At 41.5% G+C, this 20,035-nt stretch overlaps 1 protein-coding gene across 2 annotated transcripts in view; it reads right to left on the bottom strand.

Moving 5' to 3' along the window:
• The window catches only part of LOC134533656 (syntaxin-6), an 87,310-nt gene that overhangs the window by 24,375 nt on the left and 42,900 nt on the right, over positions 1-20,035 (bottom strand). For both annotated transcript variants that reach the window (XM_063371194.1, XM_063371195.1), the window contains exons 3-4: positions 18,958-19,052; positions 8,007-8,066 (exon numbers count right to left, since the gene is read on the bottom strand). In XM_063371194.1, the coding sequence (XP_063227264.1) occupies positions 8,007-8,066; positions 18,958-19,052 (155 nt within the window). The remainder of the gene's footprint in view (positions 1-8,006; positions 8,067-18,957; positions 19,053-20,035) is intronic.

Consider the following 20,035-nt stretch of genomic DNA (forward strand, 5'->3'; position numbering starts at 1 on the left):
TTTGCTGGTCCCTGGTTGTAGTACGTCGTCTGCTGAGATGTAGACGGAGCAGCAAATGGTGGTGGGAATGTTGTCATCTGTGTGTTCCGGTTGTACGAGAGGTGGCTGTTCTGGGCATGGCCGCCACTCGTCTCGTGAGTCCTGGGGGCATAGTGGTATGGCGGGCGGTAGTCCTCAGGTTTGCCGTTGTAGCGGGGCTCGTCGGTACGGCGGTACTTCTTGCAGTACTCCAGCTCGTCTCCTGACGATGCTCTCCGGCGGCGGTCTGCTGACTCCCTGGGTGGCCGTGACTCTGGCGAGAAGGATCTTCGCTTGTTGTCTCGGTAGTCCCCCTGCCTCCGGCGGTGGTTTGCTTCGTCATCGCTGTGGTAATTCCTGGAGTTGGACCACCACGTCTTCCTCTTGTAATAGGGGGTCTTCCTGTAGCCTGTCTGGTATTGATCGTTCCGGCTAGGTCCTCCTCCTCTTGGCTGCCAGTTCATCGTGTTCACTGCTGCCTGTCTGAGCTCCTTGGGTTTTCCCTCGCGATTCTGCCAGTAGTTGTGGACGGGCTGTTGTCGGTGGGGCTGTGGAACCCTCTCACTCTCCTCCTTGGTATTGGGTGCTCTGTCCATTTTCTCAAGTTTATCATAATTGAGAAGGCGCTCGCGGAACTCTGTCACATCACGGTACGGCAGGCCTGATAACTGCTTCTGATAATTGAGTGGGAGCTGCGTGAGGATGACCGCGATGAATTCATCATCCGTCATGGGCTGATCCAAGTAGCGTGTCTTCTCAAACATTGCTGATAGATGCGCTTCCAAGGACGCGCACTTCCTTGGGTCATACCTCTCCGTGTGAAGCTGTGCACGGAGGTGACTCTGTATTCGGATGTTCCAATACTGGTTGTGGAACAGGGACTGGAACTGGGCGTAACTATGCGTTGATGCACTCAGCATCTCCCACCAGTAAAATGCCGGTCCTTTCAGGGCGCTGTTGAGACACTTCAGTATCTCTGTATCCCTCAAATGAAAGGTTGAGGTGTATTCCTCAAATCTTTTCAGAAAACGGATGGGGTTCTCTGTAGCTCTGCCAGCAAACGTGGGCATAGCTTCTGCCCAATGCTTAGCTGGATGGTGCATGAGCGTGGCCGCATCAATGTTGGATGGGCTCAATACAGGGGTTTCTCTGGGCAGATCCATTTGAACGGTAGGATGATTGTGGATGGGTAGCAGTGGAATTGTGTACATCTCACTGGGGTACGGTTGCCTGTCTACTGGGGCAGTCGGTACAGTTGACACAGGGGCTGTGTGTGACGGTACATGAGCTTGGCGGTCAGCTGACTCACTCCTGGGACTGGGGTGTACACTAAGGTGCTCGATTCTATCTCGTAGTGTGGCAGTAGCCACCTCCATGTCCTCCAGTCTATGTTCGAGATGCTGGAGATGTCCTCGCACCTCCTCCCTAGCACTAGCTTGTCCCTGGTGTTCATTTGAGATCATGTTTCGTATGGATGTTACATGAGTCTCCAGACTGTCCACACGACTACTGTTCTGCGATACCTGCTCAGATATCTGCTGGACCTGTTCGTGTTGCTGGGCCAGCCTAACCTCAATGCTGTGTTCCAGGCTCTTTAATCCTGAGTTGGTCTGATCCCTCAGCGCTCCCAACTCAGCCGTAAGCCGCCCCATTTGAGTATTATTCTGTTCTAATTTCGCATTTAGGGATGCATTATGCTGCTCCATTTGAGTATTATTCTGCCGTAATAATTGCATGAGTGCTTCCAGTGTCACAGGTGATGTAGCAGTATTATCTGGCAATGGTGCTATGTTAGGGACAGTGGCCTCCTTTTCCTCCTGCTCCCCTGTTGCTGGTGACGTGGGCCGCCCTAACCTCTCAGCCACGGTGGTAGAGTGATCACTAGGCCCCTCCACACAAGTGTTCCCTGGTGAACCCCCTGCTGATGATGTCGCCGTGTCACTTCCTGAATTCCCTGTGTTATCGCAGTCTTCACACATACTGTCACGCCGACTCCTGAGCGAGTATGTGGGGTGGTTGTGTGCCATGTTATTATAATGGATTAGATATACTATGCAGGATCAAATGACAACTTGAAATAAGGTGTGACAACTCAATGTCAACACACTCGGGCCCCACGTTTATGTGCGCCACTTTCTATACTATACTGCTGCTAAACTTCTTCGGTGTGTTCTTACTGCTGGTGCCAGTACCATTAATAGTACTCGTTTATTTATATATAGACCCTTTTGTTGTGTGTGTGTTGTCGGGACGATATACACTGGCTGTCACTATTTTTCAAAATATATATATAGACATATATATATGTGTCAATGGTACTGTTATGCTCTTGTACTCTGACCATTAGAAACATGCAAAAAAAGGTTATTTATCATAAAACCCACACTCTTGGACACAGGCAGCTAGGTAACATGTATCAACACATAGGGATAGAATTCAGGTTTTTATTAATAATAAAAATTGCTATTCATCAGGGACAACTAACCTATGTGTAGAGATAAAAATCAATATTAATATAATTAGATAAAAATCACAGAAAAACAATCCTAACGATACTGAACATGACTCGTGGATATGCGCTTATGTAAATTAAACATCAGGAAAATACGTAGCACACATGAATCGTTCACAAAAGTTCGTTAGTGTAAGTTCAGAAAATAAATCAAATGATGTTTTTACGGACGCATTCTTACATAACAGAAAATGTTTGAAATCATAGCACAATTAATAATTAGTATGATTACTATTTATGTTTATATTTGGGTTCGTATTTGCCTTGGCTTAACTCAGTTTATATGGTAGAGACACGAAACTTGTACTCCCATTTCACCTCTGGGTATCACAAAATAAAATAATAATTGAAATCTTGGAAATAACAATTCATGACGTAGTTCAGGATAATTGACACCTTTTACGTGAAAACTAATCAGTTTGTAGTCAAATCGAAGTGATTCACGAAGAAATTACATACAGCAGGGTATGTCTATGGGCGATACAAAATGCAAGATCTTTACTTACAGATTTTCACTCCTAATAACATATCCGTCAGAATATGCCCTTATAAACTTACATATTATTTATTTATACGTCGTTTAAGCTCATCCTGAGTGTCGGATGGCATAATCTAGCTAGCTATATTTCAAATTTAAAATAGGCCTCGCGCCTTTGCGTCGGCATCAGACGCCTTCATACAACCAAACTTTTTAATTAAGACGTTCTAGACGCCTCACATCTAAAACACGGCCTCTCATTGGCCGAAACCAAAATCGGTTAGCGTAATTTACAATATAAATACCGTAAATAACACTCATTAATACAATTGAAAACACAAAAATGCGGTAAATTTAAAACGAAAATTTCCAACAATGAAAATTTCTTTAAGTAATACCCCGAATAAAATCATCGTTTATTCGTTAAGTTCATTAGTCCTTAGAGGGGTATACTCAATTGGCTGTCCATATAAGTCCATTTCAGGTCATAGAGCATAGCTCTCGTAGATATACATAATTAATAAAAAATATATTTAAATAACTTTTGCGGGCGAACAATATACAAATTAAATAATAAAATTTCATAATAATAATAACAGTCAATATAATAAGTTTTTATAAATAATAATATCATTAAAATAAGTCATAACTTTCTGTGCATTATGAAAATAGTAACAGCACACTGCGTAAAAAGAATGTTGTTTTCGAGTGGGGCGATGCTCAACGGAAAGCCTTTGACAGCCTTAAGGCTTTGGGGTCCTCTCCCCCTGTCTTGGTTCTGCCTGATTTTCAACGCAGGTTCGCACTCCAGGTAGATGCATCAAGCATCGCTGTGGGTGGCGTACTTGGGCATATTGAAAACGATAGGTTACGCCCTATCGCCTCTGCCAGTAGAACACTCACTGACGGGGAACGATGTCTGGGTACATACGAGAAGGAAGCCTTAGCGTGCTTGTTTGGCGTTGAGAAGTTTGTGTCTTATCTTGATTGTCACGAATTTGATATATTCACGGACAATCAGGCGCTCAGCTGGCTCCTTAACCATCCGAACCAGCTCGGTAAGCTTGGGCGCTGGGTGTTGAGGTTGTCTCGTTTTAAATTTAAATTACATCACATTAAGGGTAGTGATAATGTAGTGGCTGATGCGATTTCGTGAATGTTCTCCCCGAATGAGTTTGACACACGTGTTTTGGCTGTGGCGGAAACAAAGCCGATTTGTGCCGCTGTTTGTAAAGTCATTTCTTAGCATTCATCAATCCCAGCAGGAGGATCCGTTGTGTATTCAAATTCGTAAGGATTTGAGTGCTGGTAAAGCCGTGCCTTACATTGAGGAACAGGGTGTACTGTATTATACCGGGATATCCGGTAGGCAAAAGAAGGCTGTTGTTCCCGCCTCCCTCCGCCCTATGGTGTTGAAATACTTTCACGATTCCTTGTTGGGTGCGCACCTGCGCATCGACAAAACTTTTCGTCGAATTAGCGTGCATTTAGCCTGGCCTGAATTGCGAGCTGATGTTCAAAAACACGTGGGATCTTGTCGAGATTGTCAAGTCTCGATGCCCCCGCAGTGTGCCAAAGTCAGCTTGTATTGCGCTGATGTTCCTGTTGCCCCCTGGCATGTGCTTCAAATTGACATTTTTGGTCCTCTAACACGTTCAAAAAAAAGGTAATAATTGTATTTTGGTCATTTTGGACATTTTTTCTAAATTTGTGTTACTCATTCCCTTAAAAAATATAAAAGCCGTTAGTATTGTCAGAGCCTTACGAGACCAGGTGTGGAAATTTTTTGGTGCGCCAGCCATGATAACGTATGATAACGTGTGATAACGCACACTATTTCCATTCAGTACAGTTTAAAGACATGTGTTTTCAATGGGCCATTAAGCCTATTTACAGCAGTCCTTACTGTCCCCAGGGCAATGAATCTGAGCACGTAAACAAAGTGCTTAAGGGTATTCTTACAGCTTTCTACAGGGATGATCAGTCGCTATGGGATAGTGATCTGGATTTTATTAATGTGGGGTTTAACTCTGCAGTGCATTCCGCCACCCGATTCCCTCCTTCGATCCCATTCCTTGGTAGAGAGTTGACCCACCCCCTCCTTAACCTGTGGGGACTGCCGCCCCTGGAAACTACCTCTGATGACGAGTCACTGGAGGCCGTGCTTGATAGTGTGGCGTGCAACCTCACGAAGGCGTGTCAAGCTGTGGCTAATTTGTATAACGCTTCCCGGAGACCTCATGGTTTTGTAATTGGAGACCTTGTATTGGTTAAGAATTTTTTGCTGCCTAAGTTGGCTGATAAAATAAATTCTAAATTAATTCCTCCGTACGTTGGTCCGTACGTCGTTAATAGATTCTTGGGTGACAACACTGTTTTGTTGCATAGTGCTGTGGGTTCTAAGAAATTCAAAAAGACCCATGTTGGGCATTTAAAAAAATTTAATGTGTAGCCTAGATGGTCTGCTGTTGTTTTGGCGTTTGTGTCTGGTTTTGTGTTTTTTGTTGTTTTTTTTCAGTTTGGTTGATTCTGTTTCCCCCCTCCCTTCCCCGTCGCGGACGCCAAGTCCACAAGAGGATTCGCGCCGCTGTGGACCTGACACTCCTCAGCCTGCCCACACCGCCGTGATCGCTGGTGCCCGCCTGTTCGCTGCTGCGTCTACGAGGCCGCCCGCCTCTTCTGCCGCCTGAGTTCGTGACTGCATTCTTGCGAGCCATCTGGAACGCCGTGTACGCATGTTGCTGTGCGGCCCTTCGCAGGCTCTCAGGGCAGGGGCCCGCCCTGAGGAGCCTTCTTCGAGTCGCCGCGGTACACTCGATGCTGTGCCTGGCTGAGCGATCGGCCGTCTACTCTGCGGTGCTGGCGTGCGACCCTCGTCCCGCTCGTCTGGAGCCGCGACACAGGCCGTGAACGAGTCCGCTCGACGCACGCGGTCGCAATGGAAGTCCTCGCTCCTGTGAGCATGCAACTCGCTCGACAGGGGTGCGAGGTGAAGATCCGAGTCAGCCAGGCGCCTGGTCGTTTGCAGCTCTGGGGACGCCTAATGTTGCCGTGCCCGGAGGCGCGTCGGCCTGTCGACTTACGAACTTTGGTGCTCGAATCCACGTATGAACATGAACTTTCTTGGGACATCCCGAAAATTCAAGATTAATCTTCAGCGCTGAAGATGCATATGTAATGATGATGAAGATGCCTATTGTCTATGTAATTGGACTTTGTAATCATTCAAGAAACTTTGGCCTATGTAATTGGCGTATTTAATGACGTGTATTTTGGATTGTATGTGTACATGTTTGCAAATTATTTGTTTGGACTGGCAGTCAAACCTTTTCGTGGACACTTCAAGTTTTTTTTTGTAACCTATATAACTTTCAAATTCACATTGACATTGTGGTGGTGCTTACGAGGGTGGTGGGCACTGTTGTTCCAGGGCAGGGGAGTTGGAGTGTCGGGATCGCCGCATCATTCGAACTACGCGCGTCAGCGCGGGCGTTGGCACGTCGCCCCCTCCTTCCTTCCCCCTCCTAGTGTGTGCTTGCTTGCTCCTTGCCTCCCCTCCTCCGGTTTGCGCATGCGCTATGCGCCGCACCTATGATATAAAAACAGCTGCAAATGTATAATTCGGTCTTGTCTTGTCTTGTCTTGTCTTGTCTTGTCTTGTCTTGTCTTGTCTGGTCTCGTCTTGTCTTAGTCTCTTTCGGTAGCTCGAGTAGCTGCATTGTCTTTGTAATCCAGCATGTAGTCAGTGAGGCTTAAATTTGTACAACGTGCGAGAGCGACCTCGGGGGAAAGAAAATGTACGTTTGGTTTGATTGGAGTGAGGCCAGAACTGAACTAACCTGGATCCTGTTTATATGTTAGTTTAGTAATGACTTTATGTTCGCATGTAGCTAAGTAACAAGAGGGCATGTATTTTTTATAGTTAGTATTTTAAGAGTGCTTTCCTTGTTGATCCGCGGCACATAACTAAACTAGTGTAACGGCTCTGTGGTTCGGCGGAAGACGCCATGTCACCGGTGGGAGAGCGCCCTACTGCCCCAGTCTGCCACTAGCAACAGTCGTACTGAACTTAGATCTGTCAACGTAATTCAATCTCAATCAATTTTATATTATCCTCAGGGCTCGCCTTGGCCGGCAGACTGTTCAACCCTTAGCGGGACCTTGCCAGACAGCTAAGCGACATCTTGTGCGACCACCGCGTGGTCCGGCTCTGCCTAGCTCAGTTCATGCCGTGGGTGCTGTGGAACCTAACATCGAAGTATAATAAAAAACCGTACTGAGTTCACCGTGTTATTTTATGACCACGTGCGAGCTCTCCCAGGTATCAGGCGTGTGTGTCGCCTTTAAGAGCCCACTGGAGTGTGCAACCATCTTCGTCATGTGCAAGCGTGCCCGACACTGAGAGCGAGCCAAGAATGTGCAATAATTGGAGGCTAGCAAACCAGCAAAAATAAAATGGAAGGGGGAAAAAAAATATGTTGAATAATTTATTAAAAATTACAAAAGGTATTGACAATGTGCAAACATTTTATACAAAATATTTAGTAAAAACACAAAAAAATTTGAAGGATAAAGTAAGCAGGAGACAAGACCTCATTCAATCACAAATATGCTCACGCACACACAAAAAACCACAAATTCACACACACACTCATTGGTACACACACACACATGCACGCACAAGTCTATTCAAAAGGTATCTGTGCATGCGATGGACAAGACAGTGCTATGCTAAATGGACCACGAAATTCCCTAGCTTATTTAGTGGCGACAGTGACAACATTCAGTGACATGGATACGATGAAGTGCCAGGCCACAGAAATCTGCTAAAGCCACACCACAACCGGCTAACCTACCTGGCGGGCCATCCTGTCTTGTCACAAGTTGTGTGAACATGTGTCGGAGAAGACACATTCCCCTGGCTCACATGGTGGTGAGAGAGACTACATACGACTGCCCAGAGCTCCACTGGAGCCACATTACGACTGGCTGACCTACCTGGCGGGCCGTCCTGTCCCGGTCTCGCCCCCTGGAGATGTTCATCTTTTCCTTCATGGTCTGTAAGCAAGAGCACAGTGCTGTCTTTACACACAACACCAATAAGCACAGCTTGACAGAACAAACCCTAACTACTGGTAGTTTAAACTTCCCGGTTGGTCAATGTTTCTGAAAACCATCAAAAATGAGAATGAAGGTTGTGTATTGGCCTTCCTTCACATTTTTTTAGTAGCAGGTACATTACGGGATTAACATAGTTGCTGTTATTATATACTAAATCCATTTTAATTTTGACATTTATGCTCAAGCAGGTGTATGTTATTACAAAAATCTAAGTCACAGTTTAAAAGAAAATTCCTGTTTGCAATCATTTTAAATACAACATTTCTACAATATTATAGCTGATAAGTATACAGTTTTATTATTTACGTAAGTTGGTCACAGATGTAAAACAGCAGATCTACGTCTCAACACTTACAACTGGTTACCACTAAATGTGTTCATAGTACAACAGACTACCTGAAGTCCTGTCATGCCACACACGTGTTCTCGCCACTCCCTCCCCTCACCCTAGCACTGGTCGACAGTATCTCCCTTTCCTCAGCGCCCCTGGCCCTCAAGTCCCCCAACCATCCAGGGTGAGCCATATCATAACCATATAACACAATCCCAGAGCAGCAGAGTCCATATTTCTGTGCTCAGAACTTGATGGTGAAGAAACAAAATAACTACAAAATGGTGTCTTTGTTAATGTTGTTAAAAATGGGTACTATTCAGTAAAAAATATAATGTATTTGTTTTAGTCAATTTATAATATTTTATTCACAAATATTTATAAGTAGGGGGAACAAGGCAATTCTGACCCACACAAATGATATGAAAATTACAGTAATAAAATATCCCCTATTACCCCCCTTCCCCTCTCCAATAGTCACTCCACCTATTTCCCCCTCCCCTCTCCTCATTCCAACTATCTTCTCCCTCCTCCGCCATATGCAGAGGCTCCTCCCCTGTCAGGATGGCCACTCTCCAGGCAGTAAGAAATTTAAGGTTTTCCCCAGGTTTTGTCAAGGTTTTCGAAGTCTTCTCAGTGAATGTTCAGAACTAATAACATCTAGTGAATCAAATTTTATAATCAACTAAATTACAATACACCAATCCCTCACTTAGCACAACTAATGCGTTCCTAAAATGTTTGAGTTATTCAAAATCGTGTATTCTGAAGCATTAGCCTCCATAAATAGCAAAGCTAATTTACTTAATGTGTTCCAAAATGTGTAGGGAAATTTTCATTATGTAATATAAATGCGTATAATAATGCTCAACAATAAATATGTTACACCATTTATCTTTATAAGCCTACCATTGAATACTTTGTATGACAAATATGACACTGCATAACGGCAGATAGGTGGTTATGTACTTGTCAGTTGGCTGGTTAGCTTACCCACCCAGGCGTGACCTTTAACTCACGTCGCATACCTTTCCACAAACTTTCCAACTCATATTACTGTCCAGATATTTACATTTTAATTTTTCAAAAATTAAAGTGCTTATTCACAAATCAACACTTGATTCACACCAATTCTGTCAGGCCCGTGATTTTTTTTTTACTGCGCCATTCATTTAACAACCTTTTCCACGTGAATCATCTGTTCATTTCTGTTCCCGTATCAAATGTCAAATATATTCCCACTAGTATAACCAACAGCATCAGACTTACATAAACGTTTGATAGAGTCGTTATTTCGTATGATTGTATGCACAGTTGACTTGCTTAAAACTAAAGTGCAACCAACATAACATAAGAGTGGCCTTCATGACATTCTGCCTGCTGTAGTACTTTTAGTTTTGTCTCAAATACTTGAACACGATGCATTATGCTCTCACTTGGAAGCCATGATTCCACTAAGATTCCAACTGCAGGTGCTTATGCATGTACAGTTACCGGCAGACTGTGTTTGTGCATGTGAGTTCCTTTACAATGACTAAATTGAAAGCCTGGCGGCATACACGCGGATGTAAAAACATTTGGTCCTTTACACTCCATAGCCGCAACTTATCTTGCCATAGCTGATGTTTGTACAATAGCCGATAGAGTAGTCATACCTGCGCGGCCATCTCTTCCCCCCCTCGTATGGCTAACTATATCGCATGGCACATCTGTTGAAACAAACTTTGTGCCCCTCAAAGTAACTCTGTTCAATGTGAGCTGTTTGAAGTAACAACACCAATAAATTACAGCATGATTTGAAGTAGTGCAGTCATACAGTCATAGATTCCAAGTAGCACTTTTTTTATTCTCATGGATTTTTATTTATGTACGCACACAATGGCGTTGCATTAAATTCAATGCAATGAATTACTAATGTGATGAATCAACAAATGATATTTTGATCTTTTCTTGATAACTATTTACTTCCTTCATTGCGTATTTACTTTAGCCTATTTTGTATCATTTAGTATTTAATATTATGTAGAAATATCTCCGACGCCTGATTAATCAGCAGTGTTTATATTACCCCATCCTGCATGTCAGCAGCAGCTCTGGTGAGAAAAGCCACAAGCTTTCAGGGTTAGTTTAACTTGGGCTCACAAGGATGCACTAGTAAAAAATCATGGCAGACACACATTCAGTAAACAACAGTCGGCGATTACGTTACAAGGTTAAATAATCTTTCTAATAATACAAAATATTTAGTTTATGCTTTACTAAAACTTCTTAGAACTTCAATATGTATCCTACACCAATAAAATAATTATTTTTTAGCATCAGGAATGTTAGCCCAAGCCTTATTATTGAAACGATGCAGTCTGTGAACTTTTTTACACTGTCATTTAATAAAATACTGTAATAGGACAATATGAGAAACTCTGGCCAATTAACATTGGCGAAGTGCCAGATATAGTAGGGCCGCGACGTCTTGGCGGGTCGACTCCCTAGAGCTCAGCGACCTTGTAATCGAAACGTCCTTCCTTGTCTGCTCCGCAGATAGCAACGGCCTGGAAGTCTCCATGCCGTTCCGAAAACATTGGTCGAGAACAATCTCACGTACGGTGCAACACAGCGCAGATCTTAATGATACAAAGATGCGATAATGCTTTACGGTAATTTATTATTTAAAGGTAGTGCACCATTCGCTCGACTGGGCAGCTTAGTTAAACATAGTTAAACATAGCTATACAATTCTTTAAAGTTAAGAACTAAATTTGTAATTGTGGGTTGCTGTAGGAAACACAATTAATTAAGACTTGCATGTAACTCCCTCGCTGATGCTTACTTTTCCATTTGGTTTGGCTGAAATGTGAAGACGATCGACGTGACACTTTCACGCACTTCAAGAACCTTACCACTTTTATGCACACGGGTTGGTATTTTTTCCATAACAGCACTCTGAAAGAACCATTTTAGTAATTTCGAGGGGTCCGAAAACCATATTTATAACAAACCATCCTCGCGTATTTTATAGTCTCCTGTTGTTGTGCTTGATTTATAAACAAGAGAGGCTCCAAGAAGGAAGCCCTGCCTAGAACCAACGCTTAAAACTATCAGTCTGTGCGCTGCATTTCCTGTTGCCATTACACCTTCAACGTCACCTTTCTTTTGCCAACATTTCTGAAAGGTTAAATTAGTGTCAACCCAGGATTCATCCATGTCAAATATATTCTTCCCAGCCTCCCTGCACTGTTTCATCTGAGTCAGCTACCATTATCGCCAAGCAACAACTTCAGATCTTTCGAGAAGAAGCATTCGCTTATTTTGGCTTCTTCTTCACACAAAACCCATTTCTTTGAGTATTTTACGCAGCGATGTCCTTCCCTAACTCCATCCGATTTTTTCTTTCAAAACTGGCAGTAGTTTCCTTGTCTTTTTTTACTGCATAAAATTCGTGGCTAGTGTCTCTGATCACTCTTCTATCAAAGTCATCAACTGACAACAAACGTTTCCCAGTTTTTTTTTTGGCTTGAAATGAATAATTAAACATGAGAGGCTGTTTAACGGTCAAATAAAGGAGTGATATATATATATACATATATATATATACATATATATATATACATATATATATATATATATATATATATATATATATATATATATATATACAGGAAAGCACCAGTACAACGAACTTCAGTTAAACGAACACTTCACTTAACCGAACTCATTGTTTGGTCCCGCCAAAAACGTATATAATAACCTTGAATTTTATTTCATCTTAACGAATTTTACGACGGTCCGTTTCTTCGTGAAACAAAAATATTCACTTGAACGAACAACCTTGAGGCACATTATGAAAAAAATTACCATCCAAAAACTTGTTCTTTATTTTTAATTTTCTTATTCAAACGTAACAGCGTGTACGTAAACAAAAACAATAACGGAACTAGTATGTGTGCGCACGTACTATCGAAATTAGTAGATTGATTCTCGTGTTTTGAAATAATATTGGAATGGTATTACGTCCGTTGTACGATACAACTAGTACATATTCTCGGATTTTTCGTTTTTTGGCTACTTACATTACGATAATTTTTGTACGGTACTTTGGCTAACCTGTGTTTTAATTTATTTTTTGAAAGTCATTTTTTTCATCACAGTCCATAGTGTTTTTGTAGTGTCTACAGGCGTGAAATTTTTTACGTTTTTCAATAGCGTTGTGTTCTTCAGTGCCGGTTGTAGAAATGAAGCATGTGACAGAACAAAAGTGTATATGGGGGAGAAAAAAAAATAACGCAATTCATCAAAACTTTCGACCTAAGACCTAACTATTCAAAAGAATGGCGATGCTTGTCGTCTTCAAATGTTTTGGAACACCATGCGTTTTGTAATGTATGCACGTGTGACTTTTCGATTGCACACGTTGGAAGGGATGACTGTAGAGGGCACATTGAATTAAAGAAACATGCGGAATATTTTATAGTCATGACGAGCAATAAATCCATATCGTAGTTTTTTCGCTACATCTGAAGAAACGAAAGTAACTAACGCAGAGTTATTGTTTACAAGTTCTGTTGTTTGTTTATAAGACAGTTCTTATCCAACCAGGATAAAAGAAGCAAATAAAAAGACAATTGTTCAAAAGTATAACTTTGCATACTTTGAATTGAAGGTTGAAAATTTCCTGTAAAATTATTGACATTTCTTACATATTCAGATGATTGTATTGTTCAAATAGTTTTTTTTTTTTTCCTTTGATTCATTAATTTTCATTGTATTCATATGCATAGGCCTACATTTTTCATTTTTTTTTTTTGCATATTATTGTCCTTATTTTATCTTGTGTGTGTTATAATTCCTCAGGAAAAATTTATAGTGCATGATTTACATGTACTTTTTCCATATAATTGTCATTAATGATGGGTGTGATTTGAGGTTGGCAGCTCTGCCTACAATGTGTCTCCTGACCATAGACAAAGCATCAGCAGAGAGTATGTGAACAGGTTCTTCAAGCGGCCATAGACTAATGACTGTGATACTGAACCTTAGTACACTTAAGGTGTTTCATGTGTTTATCGGTATACATATTTATAACAATGCTTATGTTTCAGTATAAAGAACTTCAGTATAACAAACTCAACTATTTTTTGGTCCCTTCATGTTCTTTATAGTGAAGATTTCCTGTATATGTAAATATAAACATATAAATTGTAAATAAATAATGTATTAATATAATATACATTAATTTATATCATAAAATCATATATATCATAAAATATATAATGCAATATATAATGTATATAATGTAATATAATATCATGTAATATAATGCAATATAATGTGTAGCAATATCGGCTATACTTGTAGATAAAAAATATTCTAACAAGCGGTGCAGAAAGTTTGGAAAATTGCCAAATGCAAAACAAACAAACCGCGGGTGAAATTGCGGGGAATGCATTGAAAAACTTATAATGTTGTTGTTTGTTTTTTATTTGGCGTCTCTCTGTTGTGTTTTCGGATGCGCGAAACTGATCTTTGGCTTATACCTGTGTATCGCGCAGCTCTTTCGGTTGCATTTGTTAGAGGTACTAGCAGACATTTGTTGGCAGCTTCTTCATCACAACACTGGATTACACTACTTATAATTTCCCTCTCCCCACTATGTATTACTTTATTGTATCTTGAACGTCCTGCGTCGGGCTCTATTGTTCACTTCAGACTGAGAGCGTGGCGCCTGATGTTTTTGCTATGAACCGCATAGCGGCTGATGTGCGCGCGCAGCTGCTTCCCCTCTCATTGACTCTTCCCCGCTTCCCCGCAAAACGACACGCCAAGACGTCGCGGCCCTACAGTACTTTACCAGATTGCTTCCAAGCTATTTCACAGTCCACGCCACTACATGCCACTACTGTGACTGGTTTCATGCACTTGAAAAGGTTGGCAACACCTCACACCGCCAGGTTCGCTGGCATCACTTGCCCACATATTTCTTGTATCCCATTTTGTCCATATTACAATACTTGATTTAGTTTTAGGTTGTGTTATCTCAATATTTTATTATAACATTTATTTATATGAACTTCAAATAGATTTAGAGATCTATTAATACTGTAAAGTGATTTTAACTTGTGTAGTATATTCATTAAAATGGTATTACGAAAGCATACTTATCTGGTCATAAAATAAACTATTTTGATTAACATACACACTTATGGAAAAACGTATTTGATTAGCACTCTTTCCCAGGAACCAATAAGGGCATTGCTTCTAGGGGTGGGTGTAATTGTCGTCTTACACCACATATATTTGGTTGAATATTTGCACTTTGGGTCTCCTTAACCCAGGCCAATTCTATGTGACGTTGTATTATGTTTAAAAAACATAATTCCAATTGGACTTTTCACAGACTCTAGTTCACGACTGCCACTGAACCACAAAAAAAATAAATAAATAAATAAACTCAGCCCTACAAAGCTTCTACTTGAATGACATGTTGACAAATCTACAAATTGTAATGCCTGAATTCCAATTAAAAACTGTTCGTCGGTCTAGCCGGGAGACTTGTCAACAATGCTACATTACTTAATCCAAAAAGGCAGGTGCCAGTAGTCTGTGCTGTAGTTTAATTGCAACGTGTTAATTAAAAAAAAATGGCACCATTCACTAGTCTAATTTCTTCCATATGAAATATTAGTTTATTCAAGACTTGTGAACCTCCAGTATTTTATGTGTGAAATCATTGCAGCAATCACCAGCAACCCTTATCAGGTGTCACATTTGTCACTTCAGCTGCACGAGGTTCACAACTACAAATTGCTTATAAGTGATGCAGTTTGTAGGCAGGGCGTTAAAGTGTTTAAATTAAGCATTTTTAAACTCTTCAGACAAATAGATAATTCCCAACAGCTTTCAAAAATTTCCGGGTTTCTTCCAACTTTCCAGGCAAAGAAAATACAACACTCATTCAAGGGTTTCCGAATAGTCCTGTCGGGTGACCACCCTGTTGGTAGGAGTGAGACTCAAAACAAAATTACTCAAGATGTACTGAAACACAGTAATGTGAACTTAGCACTGCGGATATTATATGAGAAATTAAAACTGTAGTTCTTTTATAATTTACAGTTCATGGCCATAGGTGAGGATGTAAACAGTGAACCTTAGGCCTAAAAGCTGCATGCTCTGCAGATTTTATTTTATCAAGTTATTTTCAAGTGTAACTAAAAACTTCTCTCTGTACATTCAAATAAAGTCTAATTTATAGTACCATATATACAGAATGTATCAAAATTCATGTTACAACGCTTGAGGGTAGAAAGCTCTTATTATTTGCAACCATTTTTGCCAATAAACATGTTGCCGTAAATGCGTAGTTAAGCCCCTGTAGCCCCAGAAAGAGTCAGCGTAGGCAACCCGTTGTAGAGTGTTATGTTGTGGATGTGCGGGCGTTCGAGTAGAGAAATAACCTTTTTAATCGTGGCACAGATTTTAATTTCACTCTGAAATCAATCACAGCTTCGGCTTTGTTTCAAAACATTGAAATTGTTGCATACGTTTTAACAACGTGACAGCCTAAAGCAACGGCTAAAAACACGCCCACCTGGAGCGACACAGAGGTGGCAACGTCGAATCATGTTTTCATGGATACGCCGGAGCATGTGTGGAGACGACATTATGATTTTGAACGCTTTAATGATTCACTGTGTAAGCTCTTCTACAGTTTCTACTGGCGTAGCGTAGATAAACCCTTTTACGTAACCCCACAGAAAGAAATCTAACGGGGTTAGGTCCGGTGACCTTGGCGGCCATGCGACAGGGCCCGCTCGTCCAATCCATCGGTTTGGAAATGTTTGGTTTAAATACTCTCGCACTTGCAAGGAAAAATGAGGTGGTGCCCCGTCATGTTGGTACCACATCACACGTCGGACATGCAATGGAACCTCTTCAAGAAGACCTGGTAGTTCGTTCTGAAGGAAGTGGAGGTATCCGGGGCCGGTAAGTCGTGGCGGAAGAAAAAAAGGCCTGATGAGTACGCCGTCAACAATACCGGCCCACACATTAACTAAAAAACGTTCCTGGCGAGCTGTAACACACGTTGCATGCAGACTGACATCATTCCAAACATGACCGTTGTGTGAATTGAGAATAGCGTCTTGAGTGAACTTGGCTTCATCGCTGAATAAAACCGCTAACTCGGGGTTCCTCAAAACTCTTCGAATGTACCAACGAGAAAAGGTCATGAGAAGAGGATAGTCCGCCGGACCCATGTGTTGCACTTTTTGAAGGTGGTACGGGTACAAGAGTTGCTCATGAAGAACTCGCCAAACAGCCATTTTGTCAGCGTCCATATCGGAACCTTCTGCCCTTGTGCTTGTATCCGGACTCTCCTCAAATCTCTGAAGTACATCTTCTTCATAACTGGCAGTACGAACCCTGTGTGGAGCACCAGCATTTGGTCTTGTGACGGCACATGTACCAGTATCACGCATTCGCTGAGTAAGTCTTGCAAACATGGTGTGAGCTGGAATTCTACGACCCGGATATCGTTCTTCGTACAGACGACGGGCGGCTCGTCTATTTTGTCTAGCTTCCCCGTAAACAAGCAGCATGTCCGTGTACTCACTAAATGTGTACTCCATTGAGCTCCACTAAAACGTTGCCCTTTACAGAACCACAGCGAAAGAAATGACACCACGAGTTTGCTTGTACGACAGAACAGTCAACGACAGACCACCAGTGATATCAAAACACACTGCGACGTCAGTGCTATGGCACGGCACGAACGGAAGAAAAGAGGTGAGGGTACCACCAACGGAAGTAAAAAGGGGCGGGGGTAAGCATTCGACATCGTACAGTCCTCTCGAGTGCTGCCTGGCGTCGTAAACACGTAATTCACCACAGCATCGTCTGTCTAGCACAAAGCCCAACCGGTTGCCTACGCTGACTCTTTCTGGGGCTACAGGGGCTTAACTGCGCGTTTCCGGCAACATGTTTACTGGCAAAAATGGTTGCAAATAATAAGAGCTTTCTACCCTCAAGCGCTGTAACATGAATTTTGATACACTCTGTATATATACATACATACATACATACATACATATATATATATATATATATATACATATATATACACATACATATATATATGTATATATGTATGTGTATATATATGTATATATGTATATATATATATGTGTGTGTGTGTATGTGTGTTTTTTTTGTGTTGACCAGGAATCAAAAACCCTTAAAGCTATACAACCACCATGTGAAACCAAGGAAATTGGAATACCCAGGTTAACTTACAGACAACGTCCGCCTCATTTCCACACCAGCCAACAATGCTCTTGTGTCGAGAGAAGCGTAAAAAATTAGCAGTATTTCATGCATAGCTAATAAAACGTTGATACTATGTCAGCAAAAAAAAATAAGATTTCGCATCTACACAAAACACAATATGATATTCATAGGTGGGAGAGGGTATAAGGGATGGAGCCATTGGTCAATGGACTCATCCAACAGTCAACAACAACAACAACAACAACAACAACAACAACAACAACAACAACAACAACAACAACACAGAATTTAATGAAAAATTGATAGAGAGTGAGAAAGTAGTAAAGACTTTGGTGGAAATAGCATGGAGCAAGGGGGAAGACAGAGATGTGTAACCATCAAAACTTGCACATCCTTTGTGTGGAACAGAACCATCTCTGTCCCCTACTATGGCACAGTTTGTCTTTACTGTCTGGCTTAAAAGCATAATTTATCCATAGCTAAATAAATAAAAAATAAATATTATCATCATTATACTACTATCCACATGTCACTAGAGTCTGACTTGATAGTAATTTACTTTTTTCATGGTCTTTTTGCACCACTGTCCCCTAAAAATCTCTCACCCAAACGCCACGTTGCAAATGTCAACTTGGGTCTTCCTCTCCTCAGCCACTAAGCCTCTCTTACAGCCAAATCACAGCCATCGCCACACTAATCTCATGTATCACTAAAACCAAAGAATGATTACACTAGCCAGCTGATAAGTTTGTATAAATAAGGGGGTTGTCTGTAAAGTCGGTTTACAGACAATTTTACGTGATAACGTCATAAGAAAACATTGATGAAAAATTGCATACTTTTTCATTTTCAAATATTATTTACAGTTTTTGCAAATTTAATTTAAATAATTTGTTCAAATATAATCACGAATAATTAGTTAAAAAGCCCGCCTTAACCTGTTTGATATTATAGAAGATTTTCTCACACGATGGTTGGCCGGTTCTTGCACGCTCTGCTCAGGCAGAATGTGACAATGAGTCATGCTTTTTCGTGCGTGCAGCCGGCGTTCATCGATTTATAAGATGTTATCACTTTTCCACTGTCATGTAACAAATGTCCTAGAAATTCCCAGAGAACACAGAGGCATCCCAGGGGGCGGCCGCATGATGACGCACGAGAGCTGGCAATATCTGCTCAGCAAGTTTAAGTGTGCTGCTGCGTAGCATTGGTACTCACCTTCACCTCGTCTCGCGTCTGCTCTATGAAGTTCCTGCGAGCACTCAGTTCTTTGTTGTCGATCTTGAACTTGCTGGGGTTCTTCTCCACGATTCGTACTCCGAGGTTAAGGCAAACATCAACACGCCGCCCTCATGCTACAAGACCATGTCGGGCCCCAGACAAAGAACTCATTACAACCAGCACAGGCACGGAGGCAACAAGGAGGGGCGGAAACAACAGAGAGGGAAACAGTCTCTCTGTGCGCAGGAACTCGGTGAGGCAAGTTGGTTTCATAGTTTTATGGTGCATAAGCCACTTAAAAGTTGTTTTCACAAGTTTGTTTATTTGTGAAGTTACATTTTTGTGTGTGTTCACGTAATTTTCATTTGCATTTTTTTTCTTGCCGCGGTTATTTGTGTGAAAGTAGCTGACCCAATAGTTTGCCGGTCACGTAAGTGTAGGACAGAGACGGAGGCTGCTCGAGCGTGAGAAATGGGGCTCGTGACTTGTTTCCATGCACCAGTATTGGCTGATATTTTTGTCATTGGTCAGAGATTATGTCACATTAGTGCCTTTTTTTATCTCTTGGAGAACAAAGGGGGGCCATGGTGTCAGTAAGAGTTTGTGCGAGGTACCGACAGGTTGCATGTTGGGCGGTGGTTCAGATGAAAATAACAATGTAGTGGAGAAACAATTTCGCAGCTACGCTGAACTTATAACCTTTCTTTGACAGTTTAATTAGAATTCTACAGACCAGAGTCATGTGCAATAGCCAATTGCCATTGCACCGACGACAGCGTCCTTTGGCTTGTACCGTGCGTTGAAAGCAAACACGAGAATTTCTTGCTAAAAACATAATTTTCTTCTTTCAGTGCCCTTGAACAAGAAATTTGTGTTTTAAGTCAGTGAAGTTGTTCTAGTGCGAATAGTTTGTATTTTTGATGTGTATTTGTTGTTGTGGTCGAAAGATGACATTCATGGTGACTTGTGAATTTTCGTAATGTATTAATAAATAAACAGTAAAATTCATTTTGCGTCCGAGAGACTTCTTTCAGTATTCAATCAATCATCGACAGTAACTGTTATTTTGGAACTA

This window comes from Bacillus rossius, chromosome 7 (assembly GCF_032445375.1).
Source record: "Bacillus rossius redtenbacheri isolate Brsri chromosome 7, Brsri_v3, whole genome shotgun sequence".
In the NCBI taxonomy this organism is placed as follows: domain Eukaryota; kingdom Metazoa; phylum Arthropoda; class Insecta; order Phasmatodea; family Bacillidae; genus Bacillus; species Bacillus rossius.